Source organism: Bos taurus, chromosome 6 (assembly GCF_002263795.3).
Source record: "Bos taurus isolate L1 Dominette 01449 registration number 42190680 breed Hereford chromosome 6, ARS-UCD2.0, whole genome shotgun sequence".
NCBI classification, from domain to species: domain Eukaryota; kingdom Metazoa; phylum Chordata; class Mammalia; order Artiodactyla; family Bovidae; genus Bos; species Bos taurus.
The window spans coordinates 114,393,763-114,408,971 of record NC_037333.1 but is presented as its reverse complement, the minus strand read 5'-3'; the positions used below and the strand labels follow the sequence as shown (position 1 = coordinate 114,408,971).

General features: G+C 59.4%; 1 protein-coding gene across 24 annotated transcripts in view; it reads left to right on the top strand.

Moving 5' to 3' along the window:
• ABLIM2 (actin binding LIM protein family member 2) overlaps window positions 1-15,209 on the top strand; it is a 168,880-nt gene that overhangs the window by 56,563 nt on the left and 97,108 nt on the right. For all 24 annotated transcript variants that reach the window (XR_009494981.1, XR_009494994.1, XR_009494993.1 and 21 more), the window contains exons 3-4: window positions 6,121-6,304; window positions 8,959-9,074. Coding sequence is in view for 3 of the 24 variants with exons in the window: in XM_024993707.2 (XP_024849475.1) it covers window positions 6,121-6,304; window positions 8,959-9,074 (300 nt within the window). In the remaining 21 variants the exon portion in view is untranslated. The remainder of the gene's footprint in view (window positions 1-6,120; window positions 6,305-8,958; window positions 9,075-15,209) is intronic.

The window sequence follows — 15,209 nt, the reverse complement described above, 5'->3', positions numbered from 1 at the left end:
TGATGACTCGAAGGAGGTGAGGGAAGTGTGTCGCAAGCAGAGGGAACAGCCAGGGTAGCGACACTGAAGCACGCAGCTCTGCCCGGCGGTTTCCGGGACACCAGGAGGCTTGCTTGCCCAGAGCAGAGTGAGGAGAAAGTGGGGAGGGCCGGAGGGGTTCTTGCGAGGACCCGGGCCCTGACACCGGAGGAGCAAGAACCCAGGAGGGTCCTGTGTGTCTTAGTGTCGTGGCCTCTGGGTGCCGTGCTGATGTGGGTGTCAGGGCAGGGAGGGGAGACGGGCCCGGAGCCCTGGCCCGAGGCCATGGCAGCTTGGACGAGAGTCTGAGGGGGCGTCTGCTTCCAGATTGTCTTAGAACCCAGCCAGCTTCACGGTGTACAATGGGACTGCGGGTGACATGGAAATAGGCCAAAGACCGGGCACACGGCAGGTCCTCGGGGAAAACGAAAGCTGTGACCGTTGTTACAAACACTTGAAACTTGCCCAGGAGGATGAATCTGGTCCTCCGGACGTTCCACGTGTGGCCGAGTCCTGTGCTTTCGGAGCGTCTGTTTCCAGCTGGGGTCATCTGTCGTCCTGCTCACGATGCCTGGGAAGCGCAAGCCCCGACTCCGAAACGCTGAGAAGATGAGAAAGTGAGGCCAGGAAAGCAGCTGCTTTCTGATCCGTGCGGCCCAGGGGCTGAGTGTGCTCATGTTTGCAGAAAGAGTGAAGGAGACAGGGGGAAGGGGTGTGTGTGTGTGTGAGCGTGTGTGTGTGAGTGTGTGTGTGAGTGTATGTGTGAATGCATGTGTGTGTGAGTATGAGTGTGTATGTGTGCGTGTGAGTGTGTGTGTGGTGTGTGTGTGTGCATGTGTATGTCAGTGTGGTGTGTGTGAGTGTGGTGTGTGTGTGTGAGTGTGCATGTGTCTGAGTGTGTCTGTGAGTGTATGAGTGTGTGTGTGTGTGTGAGTGTGGGGTGTGTGACTGTGTGTGTGAGTGTGAATGTGCGTGTGCACGTGTGAGTGTGCATGTGTGTATATGAGTGTGTGTGCATGTGTGAGTGTGTGTGTCATGCACCAGCTCTGCCTGTAACTTGGTAACAGCAGGTGGGGTTGTCCACAAGGACACACCCCTCTGGGGATCATGGACGGCCACGCCCAGAGCTGGTCTGGGTGTCAGGGGGTGACAGGGACCAAACGCCTGTGTTCCAGAGCGTTCGTGGGAACCGGAAGCCAGGGGAGAGCGGTGGACAGTCAGGGCAGGAAGGGCTCTCAGCTGACATGGGCCTGTTGTTTCCAGAGGGAGGGTCTGCGGCAGAGGCTAGGCTGGGGCCTGGGTGGGCGGTGACCCGCTGCCCCCAGCCAGCTCGCTCCAGCTCTGCGGACGCCTGAGTTCTCGGTCCGCCTGGTGCTGTAGCGTCAGCCGCTCTCTCCTCGCCCAGGCGCCAGCACTGGAGCGCCCCTCAGCTGGCCACCCCGAGGGACTGCCGTCCGCATCCCAGGCTCTTCCTTTGTGAGTCTTTTCCATCCAGAGTCCTCTTGTCTACAGACTTCTGTGTCTCTTTAAGGGACTCCGTGAGCCCTTTCCCCATCATGGGTTTGTCGGCACATTTCAATACCTGCCCAAATCCCTTCAGCTGCCTGGCCCAGCGGTTAAACGGTTGCGTGGATTCCAGCCGATGCTGGGCTGATCAGTTTCCTTTGCCTCATCTCAGTGATTTGTTGTGACAACCGTGGGAGATCAGTATGATTAACCCTTTGCTACAGATGAGGACTCTGAGGCTCAGAGAGGTTAAGTAACTTCCCCAGGTCACACAGCAGCGGGAGCGAGGACCCATGCCCAGGCTTCCTGTCTCTAAAGCCCAGAGTTCACTTATCACAGTATCCTGTAGTTACGCTGCAGCTGACACTGTGCGGGTGGAATTCTGTGGATGTTCATAGTCATTTCCTTGAGATAGAGTCCCAGAGACAGGCGGCTGGGTTAGTGGGTAGGAGCCGTTCCCACACTCCTTTGAGTCGGTAAAAGAGCCTTTGAGCCAAACAGTATTCCAGAATATGGATTGTCTTCCCACCACGGCCCGCCCCCTCCCGACCATTTCTCAGAAATGGCCATGGTTGACCGCCAAAGAGGGGGCCTCTTGGGGTCACCCACAGCTGCTCAGAGCCCTTCATGACTCTCGGCTACTTGCTTAAGCAGATGGAATGTAAGGACAGCATATTGACTTGATGAGGACTTCTGGCAGATAACAGAGGATGAGGTGGTTGGATGGCATCACCGACTCGATGGACATGAGTTTGAGCAAGCGCCGGGAGTTGGTGATGGACAGGGAAGCCTGGCGTGCTGCAGTCCATGGGGTCGCAAAGAGTGGGACATCCCTGAGCGACTGAAATGAATGTATTTGGACTCTCTATTTTTAGCAGGCAGAGGTCTGGCTTTACTGTCTGGCCTTAACCTTAGGCACCTGGGCAGCTACAATCCACTCCGCAGCAGAGATGACCCGGGAATGTGGGGGGCATCATGGCACCAGCGGGACCCAGCTCGCAGGGCAGAAAAGCTGCTTTTATTCCGTCTCCTAGTGCCTCCGTGATGGAGACTCAGGTTTAAAGGGGCACTGGATCCCTCTGCACGTTTTTCTCCTTTGAGGAATAGTCAGTGCCGTCATAGCTTTAAGAAGATTGGAAAATGAGCCAAACCCCAGAGCCAAGGGTGTCCGGGAGCCAGCTGTCCCTCAGGGCTGAGTCGCTGCAGGAGGCGTTTGCAGAGGACAATAATTCTCCTGCACAGGCCCCAGGGAGCCTGTTCTTCCCTAGTCGGGGTGCAGCTGCTGGGGCTACACCGGGGTTTGAGATTGAACAAAGGGGTCTCGCTCTCGGCTGGGAGGGGGGCAGATCCAGAACCAAGTGCCGGCCTCGGGTCTGCCAGGTGAGTGACGTCAGTCCAAAGAGACGTGGACGGTGTCCCCGCACGACTCGGGGCTCACGTCACGCGAGCTCGTGGGATCCCCTGTGTGCTGCCGTCCGCCCAGATGAGGACACGGGGCCCAGAGAGGCCGGGGACCTGCCCAGGGCCCACAGCATGATGCGCGGGGCGAGCCTGCATCACCCGGGCAGCCCCGGCGTCCCGGCTCTCAGTTGCTCAGCTTTCTGTCCAAAGAGCCAGCTGCTCCTTGGAGACACGGAAGGAAGGATTTCCAAGCCTGCGGGCGGCTGTTAGCACGGAATAGTACGTGCAGCTCTGTGGCCTAGGCGAGGGGGACAGGGGACGACGGGGAGACCCAGGAGAGGCCCACCACCTTGCCCCATGTGGGGCTGGGGGCTGCGCTAAGTGGGTCCCTCCCTCAGGGCCATTGGAGCCCCCAGGTCGCTGTGGGAGGGTGCACCAAGTGCGCTGACCAGTCCACGTGCTGAAAGGCGCTGCTGACCGGACCGAGCAGAACCCGGCCCTGAGACCCTCCGGAGATTCCGATTCCCGGAGAGCTCTTCCCGAACCTACCAGCCTGAGGAGCCACCTGTGGTGAGCGGAGGCTGTCTGGTTGCCCTTGCCTCCCGAACCTGCAGGGCGCCGTTCAGGGGCCCCCCGATCAGACACCAGGAGTTCCTCTCCACCGCCACCATCGTGTCATCGAGACCTGCACTGCAGAAGGCTCTCACCCTCTCTGTGTAGGGATGATCTCCATGTAGTAGCGACATGTGTGTTGCGTTCTGGTTTTCTGTGTTGATCTTGGCTGTGCTGGGTCTCCGTTACTGAGCGGCTCCTCCCTAGTTGTGGCGGGCGGGGCTGCTCTCTCGCTGCGGTGTGTGGGCTCCTCATTGCGGTGGGTTCTCCTGCTGTGGAGCACCGGCTTCACGGCATGCAGCCTTCAGTACTTGCAGCCCTTGGACTCAGTGGCTGTGGTGCATGGGCCCAGTTGCCCGCTGCGCGTGGAGTCCTCCCTGCCCAGGGACGGAACGCGTGTCCCTGCACTGGCAGGTGGATTCTTTACCACCGGACCACCAGGGGAGCCCTGTCGTACGTGTTGCTCTGATAGATTTGTACCAGCAATTTTTACTAGTAACTAGCTTTTTACTAGTACTAGTAAATTAGTACTAGTACTACCTTGTACTAGTAGCTGTAATAACAACCCCATCCAGAATAAGCTATTAAATATTTACAACCTTGTGACCATAAGAACCTACATAGCTTATTAAAAAGCAGAGACATAACGTAGCTGACAAAGGTCCGTCTAGTCAAAGCTGTGGTTTTCCCAGTAGTCATGTATGGATGTGAGAGTTGGACCATAAAGAAAGCTGAATGCTAAAGATCTATTGCTTTTGAACTGTGGTGTTGGAGAAGACTCTTGAGAGTCCCTGGGACTGCGAGGAGATCCAACCAGTCCATCCTAAAGGAGATCAGTCCTGAATATTCATCGGAAGGACTGATGCTGAAGCTTAAGCTCCAATACTTTGGCCACCTGATGCAAAGAACTGACTCACTGGAAAAGACACTGATGCTGGGAAAGATTGAGGGCAGGAGGAGAAGGGGACGACAGAGGATGAGATGGTTGGGTGGCATCACTGACCCTATGGACATGAGTTTGAGCAAGCTCTGGGAGTTGGTGATGTATAGGGAAGCCTGGCATGCTGCAGTCCATGGGGTCACAAAGAGTTGGACAGGACTGAGTGACTCAGCTGAACTGACCATAAGAAAAGGCTTCCCAGGTGGCGCTAGTGGTAAAGAACCTGCCTGCCAATGCAGGAGATACAAAAGATGCTGGCTTGATCCCTGGATCAGGAAGATCCCCTGGAAGAGAGCATGGCAACCCACTTCAGTATTCATGCCTGGAGAATCCTATGGACAGAAAAGCCTGGCAGGCTATCGTCCATGGGGTCGCAAAGAGTCAGACAGGACTGAAATGACTTAGCACGCACGCACACAGCATGACCATAAGAAATTTCTGATAAATTGAGTTCCATGTGGACTGTGGGGTTTTTGTTGTGGAACCATTGGCGTTTTCCATCTCAGAAGCGCCTCTCTTGCAGACGGTTCTGTGGGGGAGGGATAGAAATTGGCTTTCCAGGCAGAAGGGGGACGAATGCCTGCTTTTACTGAGAGCCTGGCTCTGGGTTTTTAAACAGAGGTCCATGGTCTTGCTTTGGCATCTCCAATCGACTGAAGTTGCCCATTCTTAGAATTTCCCAGAAATGATATCCTCTGCAATCAGTTAATCTTTAAACGTTTGTTTGTGTATTTGGCTGTTGCAGCGTGGGAACTCTTAGCTGTGGGCTGTGGGGTCTAGCTCCCTGGGCAGGGCACAGACCCAGGCCCCTTTCCCTGGGAGTAGTGAGTCTCAGCTGCTGGACCACTAGGGAGGCTCCCTCGGTTGATGTTTTGATGAAAACACTTAAGCATTGATTCGAAGATGGGCTGCAGAGTTTTTCAAGACCCTGGCTTAGGGGCTGCGACGCTTGAAGACCCCAGACAGACCAGATGGCAGGCTGGTCCTCTGCAGGGAGGGGCGTGAAGGCTGCTGCCTCGGGAACCAAGCCTGGTTCCCACGTGCCCTGGGGCCTGTCCTGGGGGAAGGCGCCCCCTCCTCCACTCGGCAAGTCCCCCTCACCCAGTCCTCCCAGGGCAGGAGGTGTGTGTTAGGGTCAGTGCCTGCGTGCCTGGCCTGTCTCCCTCCTGCAGGGGCTCTGGCCTCATCCACACTGGGGGAGACGGGTGTGGGGAGTCAGGAAGCCTTGCTGTGGTCTGGGGGTGATCATTTGTCCTTATGGGATCTTCCCATCCAGAACAGGGCCTAGCACATAGCAGGTGCCCAGGTACTGACCGCCTCCCCCATCTGGTATTTCTGTGCTGGGGACAGCACAGCTGGAGGGGCTGGGGGCTCGTGGGCATCTCCACTTCACCCCTGGGGCTCAAGGAGGCAGGGAGACCCTGGACTGGCCCCCCAGCACGGCCTCCTTCTCTTCCTGGGCCAGTGTCCCTTTCTAGAGGCTTCCACTAGGAGGTCCACTCAGCTCCAGGCTGAGGGGCCCAAGCTGACATCCCAGGGGTTCAGCGGGCCACCCCGAGTTCCCCCCGAGGCCTGCGTGTGCCCCATCAGGACCCGGGAGCTGGTGGTTGCCTGCTAACTCGGCTCCGCCTGTGTGTCCCCAGCGTGCGGCTGTGACCTGGCCGAGGGCGGCTTCTTCGTGCGGCAGGGCGAGTACATCTGCACGCAGGACTACCAGAGGCTGTACGGGACCCGCTGCTTCAGCTGCGACCGCTTCATTGAGGGCGAGGTGGTGTCGGCTCTGGGCAAGACCTACCACCCCGACTGCTTCGTGTGCGCCGTCTGCCGGTGAGCGGGCCCGCCTCCCTCTTCCTTTCCTCTCTCCTCCCCCTCCTCCCCTCGCTCCCCCTCCTCCCTCCTCCCTCATCCCCCTCCCGCTTCCTTGCCTCCCTCCTCCGTCTTCCTTTCCTCCCCCCTCCCTCCCCCTCCCTTTCTCCCACTGGCTCAGGGCCAAGCGTGGCAGACGGACCCTGACCCTGCACGGAGGCACACCTCTGTCCAGCCCCATGCCCTGCGGCCCCCCGCTCCTTGCCACACAGGACTGAGCCCTCTCCCAGGGACGCAGAGGTGCCGAGGCTGCCAGCCTGTGGCCGCCGATGGCTTCTAGGGCACTCTCCCCTTCCCCCGCCCCGGCCTCCGCGGCCCCCTTGGCCGGGTCCTGTCCCGTCTGCCGCCTCATGTTGGTGCCACGATGCCCTCGCTTCAGCCCCTACGAGCCCACCCACTGCCACTCCCCTCTCCTCTGCTGTCCGGGAGCAGCCCACCCATGGCCCCCGCCCCTGGTCTGTGGGTGCCACAGTCCACCAGGCAGCACAGGCGTCTTCCCAGGCCCCTCCTGTTCCAAACTCTGCCCAGCTTCTGCCCCACTGGGGCCCAGAATTCGTGTGCCCGGTGTTCCACCAAGGCCTCCGTGCTGGGGTCCCTGCTTACCCCCTGCCTGTCACTGCTCCACGCCGCCCCCATGGGCTCCATGAGGAAGTGTGAGCCGCCAGCCGGGCTGAGAGGAGCGTCATGGTGTGTTCCAGTCCCTGCGCTCCTTCGCTCACTCGGTCACCTGTGCAGGCGTTTCTCAGCGCCTCCGCGGGGCCAGGCCCCGGGCTGGCACTGGTGACTGGAGCCGCCTTAGCCGGACCCTGCAGGGCACAGCGTCCAGCGACATGGGGCCACAGCTAGACTGGCCTCCCCCAGGGCCTCTGCCCTCCCTCTCTCCTCATGGGCCCGCTGCCATCCTGGCCCCACAACCCCGCTGGGCACCGTGTCCTGGAGCTGCCCGATGCGAGTGCCCATGGGCAGGGGCTGGATCAGACTTCTCTCTGGTGCCCAGAGCCTGGCACGGAGCAGGTGGGCAGTGAGTCGTCCCTGGAGGCAGACTGAGGGGCTCACCCTCAGCCACAGGGCCGCACCCACTCCCCTCTCTGCCCTGCACCTCTGGGGCTCGGAGAGGGGTCAGCGGGCCGCCCCCTCCCTCCCCCTCCTCCTCTCTCCCCCTCCCTGTGCAGCCCCAGATACATCGCTTTCAGGAGAATGTTCCATTTCTAGAAAACAAAGACTGAAAACCTCCGGGTTTGTTTTCTCTCTGTTCTGTCTCACCCCACCCAGCTGCAAGGGGACTTTTTGGAGCACTGTTCCTGAAGCTGTTTTCTATAGTTACAGCCTCTGCTCCAGACGAAAATGGGAGCTTTGTCAAGGGCGGGGGAAGGTGCTGAGCCGGGAAGCCAGGATGACAAGGGGCATTTCTAACGGAGGGCCACTGTGTGTCATGGCAGCCTGTCTGGGTTGAGTTTCCCCAAGGGTGATCTGCATGTTTGATTTCTCTGTACGTAGCTTAGAGACGTAATCACCGCGGGTTTGAAGGGTCACCTCTGTGATCCACCCTTTTAAAAATAACAGCTGACGGCTCTGTGGTTCTGGAGTTACCGGGCCTGGAGTTATCCATCCACTATAAACAACTAGAAAACAAACCAAAAAAAAAAAAAAGTAGACAAAACAGTTGTTTTGGGAGATACTGGGGCACAGGCCCAGGACTAACAGAGGAGTCGAATGCCGGGACCCCGGTGACCACCCAGATTCTGCCCACAGGCTGTTTGTTGAGCCAAGGAGGGTATGGCGTCCTCCCTGGGTTAGGAGAGAGCGAGACAAGAGACAGAGCTGCAGCCAGACCAGCGTGGCCGAGGGGAGAGCGCCGTGCAGAACGAGAGTGCTGGAGAATCGTGTAGCGCTGCCTTTGGATCCTGGACCACAGTGAACAAAATCCCAGACTTCAAAATAGAGACAGAAACCCAACGTGCGGTTTTGCACGCTCCTAGCGGCCGAGCTTTCTGCAGGACCCAGGCAGGAAGGCACACCACACAGAGCTGGCCCCAGACAGGCCTAGGTTTGACTCTGGCTCTGAAAGGCAGCAGCTGTGTGTCCTTGGGAGAGTTAACCGCCTTCTCTGAACTTCAGTTTTCTCACGGATAGAGGAAAATGGAGACCCACGTGGACAAGCTCGTTAAACAGCTGTTAGAGGAGGCGGGAACTAAGAGTCTGTCATGGAGCCTGGCTGGCAGCAGTAGTTCAGTACATGGCATTGTTGCCTTGAGTGCTGAAGTGAGCAGTGTCCCGGGTGGTCAGAGGAGGCGGGGTTGGATGCGGGAGGCCCACAGCCTAGACTGCCCAGTGGATCGGTGGCTGGCCGCTGTACGTAAGCGCCAGCCGGCCCCCGCCTGCCCTCCCCACGGCCCTGTGGTTCCGCCTGCTGATGTGATGAGGAGACCGCAGCCAGGCCGTCCAGTGACCAGTCTGAAGTTGCCTGGAGGGGCCGCGGTGGCGTCTGCATGGGGAGGCCCTGCGTCCTGGGCCTGGTCTCCGGGGGAGGTGGCGCGTGGTGTCCAAGGCTGGTGCTCCCCCAGGAGAAGAGCTGGGTAGGGGGTCCTGGCTGGTAACGCGCTGTTTTATTTCAGGTCGCCCTTCCCGCCGGGGGACCGAGTGACCTTCAACGGCAAGGAATGCATGTGCCAGAAGTGCTCCCTGCCCAAGTCAGCGGGCAGCAGCGTGCCCCTGTGCCAGGGCCTCTGGAGTAAGTGGGCGAGGAGGGGCTGGGGGGGCGGTCTCTGCGGTGCCGGGAGGGGGCTGACGGCACTGGGACCCAAAGTGGAAGCAGTGGGAACGGATAACTGCCGTTAAATGTGCCGCAGGGAGCCGGGGCCAGGGGTCTCTGGGGCGCTCCCACCTCCGAGCCTTGGCTCAGCCCGTGACGCCCCCACGCCTGGCCCCCGTGTGCCCTTCCGCTTTCAGCCTGGCTCTACGCCCCCTCTTCCAGGAAGCCTTCCGGCCTCCTCTGGTCCTCTTCCTCTAGCACCCACACTCATTCACAGCTCCCACCGTTCATTCCACAGCACCCAGAAGCCGTAGGGAGGGCCATGAGGGGAGCGGTGCCCTCTGGGCTCCTGTGGTCTGCGGCTCTCTGATAACTGCTCCATCCCCTGGGAGCTGAGCCAAGGCATGTATGCAGTGGGTGCTCAATACATGCTTAATGGAGAAAGGGGTTGTCAGGAGCCTGTGGGCATGGGACAGAGTGAGAGCAGGGCGGGGGCACAGAGGTGCTGGCCTCACGGCCTGGGTGGCTGTTCTGGGACCAAAGATGGAACAGAGGGGTGGGGAGGGAGCCCAGCACTCCGGGACGGCTCCCACAAGCTCCCACTGCAGAAACGGGGTGTTCAGAGCCCACCCTGCATGCAGGGTCCCTGCGGTGTCCCCAGGGCCAGGCCATATGTCCTGAGACAGAGGAGGGGTTTGTACTGACCCCCAGAGCCAGCCCCTTGCTCACAGTCCCCTCCCCACCAGCCCACCGTGTCCCTGACACTGAAATCTGCACAGAGAAGGCTGCATACCCTTCTGGGAGCTAAATGTTGGCTTCAGGGGCTGGTAAGAATTTTATCTGATAAGTGAGGTGAAGCCTTCATCCCTGGGGAGGCAAGCTCACAGCAGGCCCCACTGGTGAGGCTGTGGCTTTGGGGTCTGCTGGGAGAGGTCTCCAGTCACAGCTTTCTCTGCGGCTGAGGTCTGGATTGATTAAAGAATTTGAGGATGTGCTCCAACAAACAATCCTATTATCATTTAATCTGAAGTAGCAAAACAAAAACAAAAACAAAAAAAACTACAGCATAATTCAAAAGGCAGGGATTAGTTTGAACAGTTTGTCCAGAGCATCCTGGCAGCTAGAGTGAAAAGGGAAGCCTGTCCAACCACAGACTCATTGTCTGAGACTTCTTTTTGAGATTTTTAAAAAAATGCCATGGGCAGAAAGGCTGCCCTGTCCAAATGGAAATTTATTTTAAAATATCAAATTTGTGTTTTCAAAAACAAATGCTCGCTTGACCCCTGGCTGGTCTAATAATGTAAGCTGCCCCTGCTCCCAGCCCACGGTGATAATCTGCAGCTTAGGACCATTTTTGTGCCTTGTTGTTCAGTCGCTCAGTCATGTCCGACTCTCTGAGACCCCACGGACCACAGCACGCCAGGCTCCCCTGTCCTTCACTGTCTCCCAGAGTTCACTCAAACTCATGTCCATTGAGTCGGTGATGCCATCCCACCATCTCATCCTCTGTCGTCCCCTTCTCCTCCTGCCTTCAGTCTTTCCCAGCATCAGGGTATTTTCCAGTGAGTCGGCTCTTTGCATCAGGTGGCCGAAGTATTGGAGCTTCAGCTGCATTTTTGTTCCTGGAAAGCACTGAATGTCCATCACCAGCTCGTGGCTTCTGTGTGGACGTCTACACATCCCAGCTCCTGCCTCCTTTTGTCCCCAGAGCAGCCTAAGGGCAGGGGTTCCTCCCTCCTTCTCCAGGAGCATACGTTCCCTGAGCCTGGTGGGGAGGGCCAGATGTGCTGGGTGCCCAGTGTCCAGCGAGGGACAGGTGGGGCTGAGGTTTGAGCCAAGCCCGTTAAACTCCAAAGAGGGGAGCCTGCCCCGCTATGAACAGAGGCTTTTTCTGAGATACTGTTTGATCTGAAACTTGAAGCACAGGCTTCAGGAAGTAGGCATTGAGGTGAGGGTACTGCATAAGCTGGGGGCAGCCGCCACCCCCATGTGAGTGGACAAGGGGGCTTCTGTGTGGGGGCAGGGGGTGGAAGTGACTCCAAAGAGACCAAAATCAGGTGGCAAAGCCATACCAGAGGGCTCCAACTGCATCCTGGAGGCAGTAGGGAGCCAAAGATGGCTACTGAGGGAGGGTGTGCCCACGTGGGTTGGGAGCACTGGGAGTGTGAGCCTGAGGAGCGGTCTGCCCTGCAGGGGGTGGCAGGGGGGGGCACCCTAGGGGAGGGGCCCAGTCCCTTCCTGCCCCCTCGGCCCCTTCCTGCATCCCCCGTCCTTCCTGCCCCCTGGTCTTTCCTGCCCTCCTGTCCTTCCTGCCTTCCCGGCCTCTTCCTGCCCCCCCCAGCCCCGTCCTTCCTGCCCCATGGTCTTTCCTGCCCTCCCGTCCTTCCTGCCCCCCGGTCCTTCCTGCCCCCTGGTCCTTCCTGGCTCCTGTCCTTCCTGCCCCCTTCCTGCCCCCGTCCTTCCTGCCCCCCGTCCTTCCTGGCTCCTGTCCTTCCTGCCCCCATCCTTCCTGCCCCCTGGTCCTTCCTGCCCCCAGTCCCTTCCTGCCCCGAGTCCCTTCCTGCCCCCCGTCCTTCCTGCCCCCTTCCTGCCCCCGTCCTTCCTGCCCCCCCTCGTCCTTCCTGCCCCCCACCGTCCTTCCTGCCCCCCCCCTCCGTCCTTCCTGCCCCCCATCCTTCCCCCATCCTTCCTGCCCCCTGGTCCTTCCTGCCTAGGGTGGACAGCTGCAGGTGGCCACCTTTGGGTGCTGCCTTCCCCAGGGGAAGTAAGAGTGACTGGCTCCTCCCGTGGGAGTCTCGCTCAGTCCCAGGGCCCTGCACCTCCCTCCCCCGCTCTCTGGCCTGAGTCTGTTGCTTAGTAACAGGATCCATGCTTCTGGCTGGGCGCCAAGGCTTCCTGGGCAGGGATGCGCCCCTCCCCCTGGGTGTCCACCACTTCCCTTCTTGCCTGAGCCTCCACGATGCTGCACCCTGGGCTGCCTGTCCCAGTGCCTGGGAGAGGGTGTCCTCCCAGAGGGCCCCCTTTTCTCCCAGCCAGGCGCCCCTTTTCCAGGCTGCCCCCTGAGTCTCCAGCTCTGAACTGGTGGCTGGTTGGAGCTGGTCACAGCCTCCTGGGACGGTCCAGGAGGCTCCTTTGCTTTGCCCATGTACGGAGACCGGAACCAAGGCTCTGAGCAGGCTTTCTTGACTTGGGTGCTGTTGACCTTTGGGGCCTGATTCTTCTAAGCTGTGGGGGTGACCTGTGTTCTGGAAGGGTGTGCGGACCACCCCTGGCTTGGCTCACAGAGGCCCAGCGCCACGCCAGTTGAGGGGCAGCTCTGAGGCCAGGCTGCATGGAATGGACCCTGCCTCTCACCACCTGTGTGCCCTGGGTGAGCGGTATCCCCGCTCTGGGCCTTGAGGATGGAGGTGGGGTTAGTAGTGGGTATGGGTGGTGGCCTGGAGGGGCAGCCTGGGGCGGGGGCAGCCAGGAGGTGGGAACCTGGGGCCTTGGATGGGGCAGCTCTGTCTGAGTTGAGGAGCCCCCGTGGTTCCAGCCAGGATGGGGTCACACCCTGAACCTGGGGTCGCCCTCGGATCGAGGACCTGGAGGCCAGGAGAGGCAGGGGGTGGGGAGAGGGGCAGGAGCGGGCAGGGCCCTGGCACCGGGGCCTCTGCTGGGTGTGTGCTGGTGAGGAGCTACAGGCGGGCTGGGTCTTCACTACCTGGGCAGAGGCCCTAGGCTCCTCCGTGTCTTCTGCCTGCGTGACTTTGCTCTGTTCACGTGCTCAGGGGTGGGTGATGGGGCCAGAGCCTCAGTTCCCCTTTCTGGAAATGGGGTGAATCTCTCCCGTGGTGCGGCTGTGAGGTTCAATAAGGGGGTAACATGGAAAGATGAGGCGGGGACCAGGCCCCAGGGGAGGAGCAGGCCCGCCAGCTGCCTTATGGGGTGCAGCGGCTGCCTTGTGGGATGCATCTGCCTTGTAGGGTGCCCGGAACCAACATCCCTCCTGCCCCACCCCCACCGCATTGCAGTCATGGCCTGGGGGAGGGTGGGATGCACTTCAGTTCAGTTCAGTCCAGTCGCTCAGTCGTGTCTGACTCTTTGCACCCCGTGGACTACAGCACTCCAGGCCTCCCTGTCCATCACAAACTCCCGGAGTTTACTCAAGCTCATGTCCATTTAGTTGGTGATGCCATCCAACCATTTCATCCTCTGTCGTCCCCTTCTCCTCCCGGCTTCAATCTTTCCTAGCATCAGGGTCTTTTCCAATCAGTCAGGTCTTCGCATCAGGTGGCCAAAGTGTTGGATCTCAGCTTCAGCATCAGTCCTTCCAATGAATATTCAGGACTGATCTCCTTTAGGATGGACTGGTTGGATCTCCTTGCAGTCCAAGGGACTCTCAAGAGTCTTCTCCAACACCGCAGTTCAAAAGCATCGATTCTTCGGCGCTCAGCATTTTTTATAGTCCAGCTCTAACATCCATACATGACTGCCGGAAAAGCTATAGCCTTGACTAGACAGATGCACTTGAACATGCTTTATCTTTCCCAGTGGCTGCTCACAGCTCCTCCCACTCAGTCCAGTTCCTTGGAAAAATCCCAGGTCGAGCCCATAATTTCTCAGGCACTTTTAAGAATTAGAACCCAGTGGGTTCCTTATCAAAGGTCACTCTCTGATTTGACCCAGAGCTCCCTGACCCAGTTAGATCTGAGGGGACAGTGGGCTTCACCCCACTCCCGCCCCAAGACCCTAGCTGGGGCTCAGAGGCCCCCGGCACGTCCTGGGTCTCATGCACCCTGTTAGTGACAGGGCTGAGCCTTGAACCCGTGATCAGGCCTGGCAGAGGAGGGGACACTTGAAGGGAAACGAGGAAACTGTCTGGAAGATTCTAGAAGATCATGCTGGGGAAGGGACCCAGGCCCATCCTGCTGCTGTGCTGGCCGAGCCAGGCCCAGGTTGCAAGAGCGAGACCTGCGAGGTGACCTCTGCCCCACCTCTGCCCTGGGCTGTGGGGCGCACTCCCTCAAGGACATCCCGGCATTGACAGCAGTTGTCGACTGGCTTCCTCACACAAGGTTCCACCGTTACTGGCAAAGCAGTGCGAACCCATGCTGAGCTCCAGATGTTTTCAGAAAAGGATGATTGCGTCTCCATGACAACGGGCCTTGCAGCTTGCTCTGGCCTCCGTGTTCACAGCTCACTGTTAATGAGGCTGCACCCCGAATTCAGGGGGGATGAGTGAGGAGGCTGGGGTTAGGGGGACGTCCCCGGCAGCTGCAGGTGGCACGTTGGGCTGAGCCTCGGACCCTGCCCTGGGGGAGGGCGCGCTGCTGATGCGGCCAGAGGCAGAGAGGAGACGTGGGCTTCCTCTCAGCAGTAGCAGGGGTAACTCCAGTGTTCACGTGCGCTTATTCGTCTATCAAACGCATCTTCCAGCCCACAGGCCTCCGTTAATCTTCTTCACCCCCTGACAGCCATGTGAGGCCGGTTCCTTTACCGTCCCCATGAAGCGCGTCCCTGTTTTAGCGGGCACAGAGAGGTGAAGCGACTTGGTCACTGTCACACAGCTTGGCGGGCAGCCTGGTTCCAAGGTCCGTGTTTCCAGCCACTGCCAGTGGTCTGCCTCCTCCCAGGTCTGTCTGGCACAGTCCAGGAGGCTCTTTTGTGTTGCCCACTTGGGGAGACCCGAACGGAGGCTCCAAGCAGGCTTTCTTGACTTGGGCACTGTTGACATTTGGGGCCTGATGATTCGTTGCTGCGGGGGTGACCTGTGTGCTGGAGGGTGTGCAGAGCATCCCTGGCCTCCAGGCTCCAGGAGCACCCCTCCCCACCCAGCTGGGATGGTCAGAATTGTCTCCAGATGTTGCCCAAAGCCCGGGGAAGCAAAATGGCCTTGGTTGAGACTGGCAGAGAGTGTGCATGTACCCGGGGTCACCTGCTAGGTGAGGGCCCAGGGTGGCTTGATCAGGGACGGGCATGGCTGGAGTGCAGAGCGGAGGGCCGGCCAGGAGCCCAAAGCAGGCTGGGGGCCGTGGGTGGGAAAGCACCAGTCACCTGGGGACCAAGGCACTGCCAGGGGCCTGGTTCCAACCTGGGCTGGGACCCGGACCCGGAGTGCAGGAGGAGGTCAGA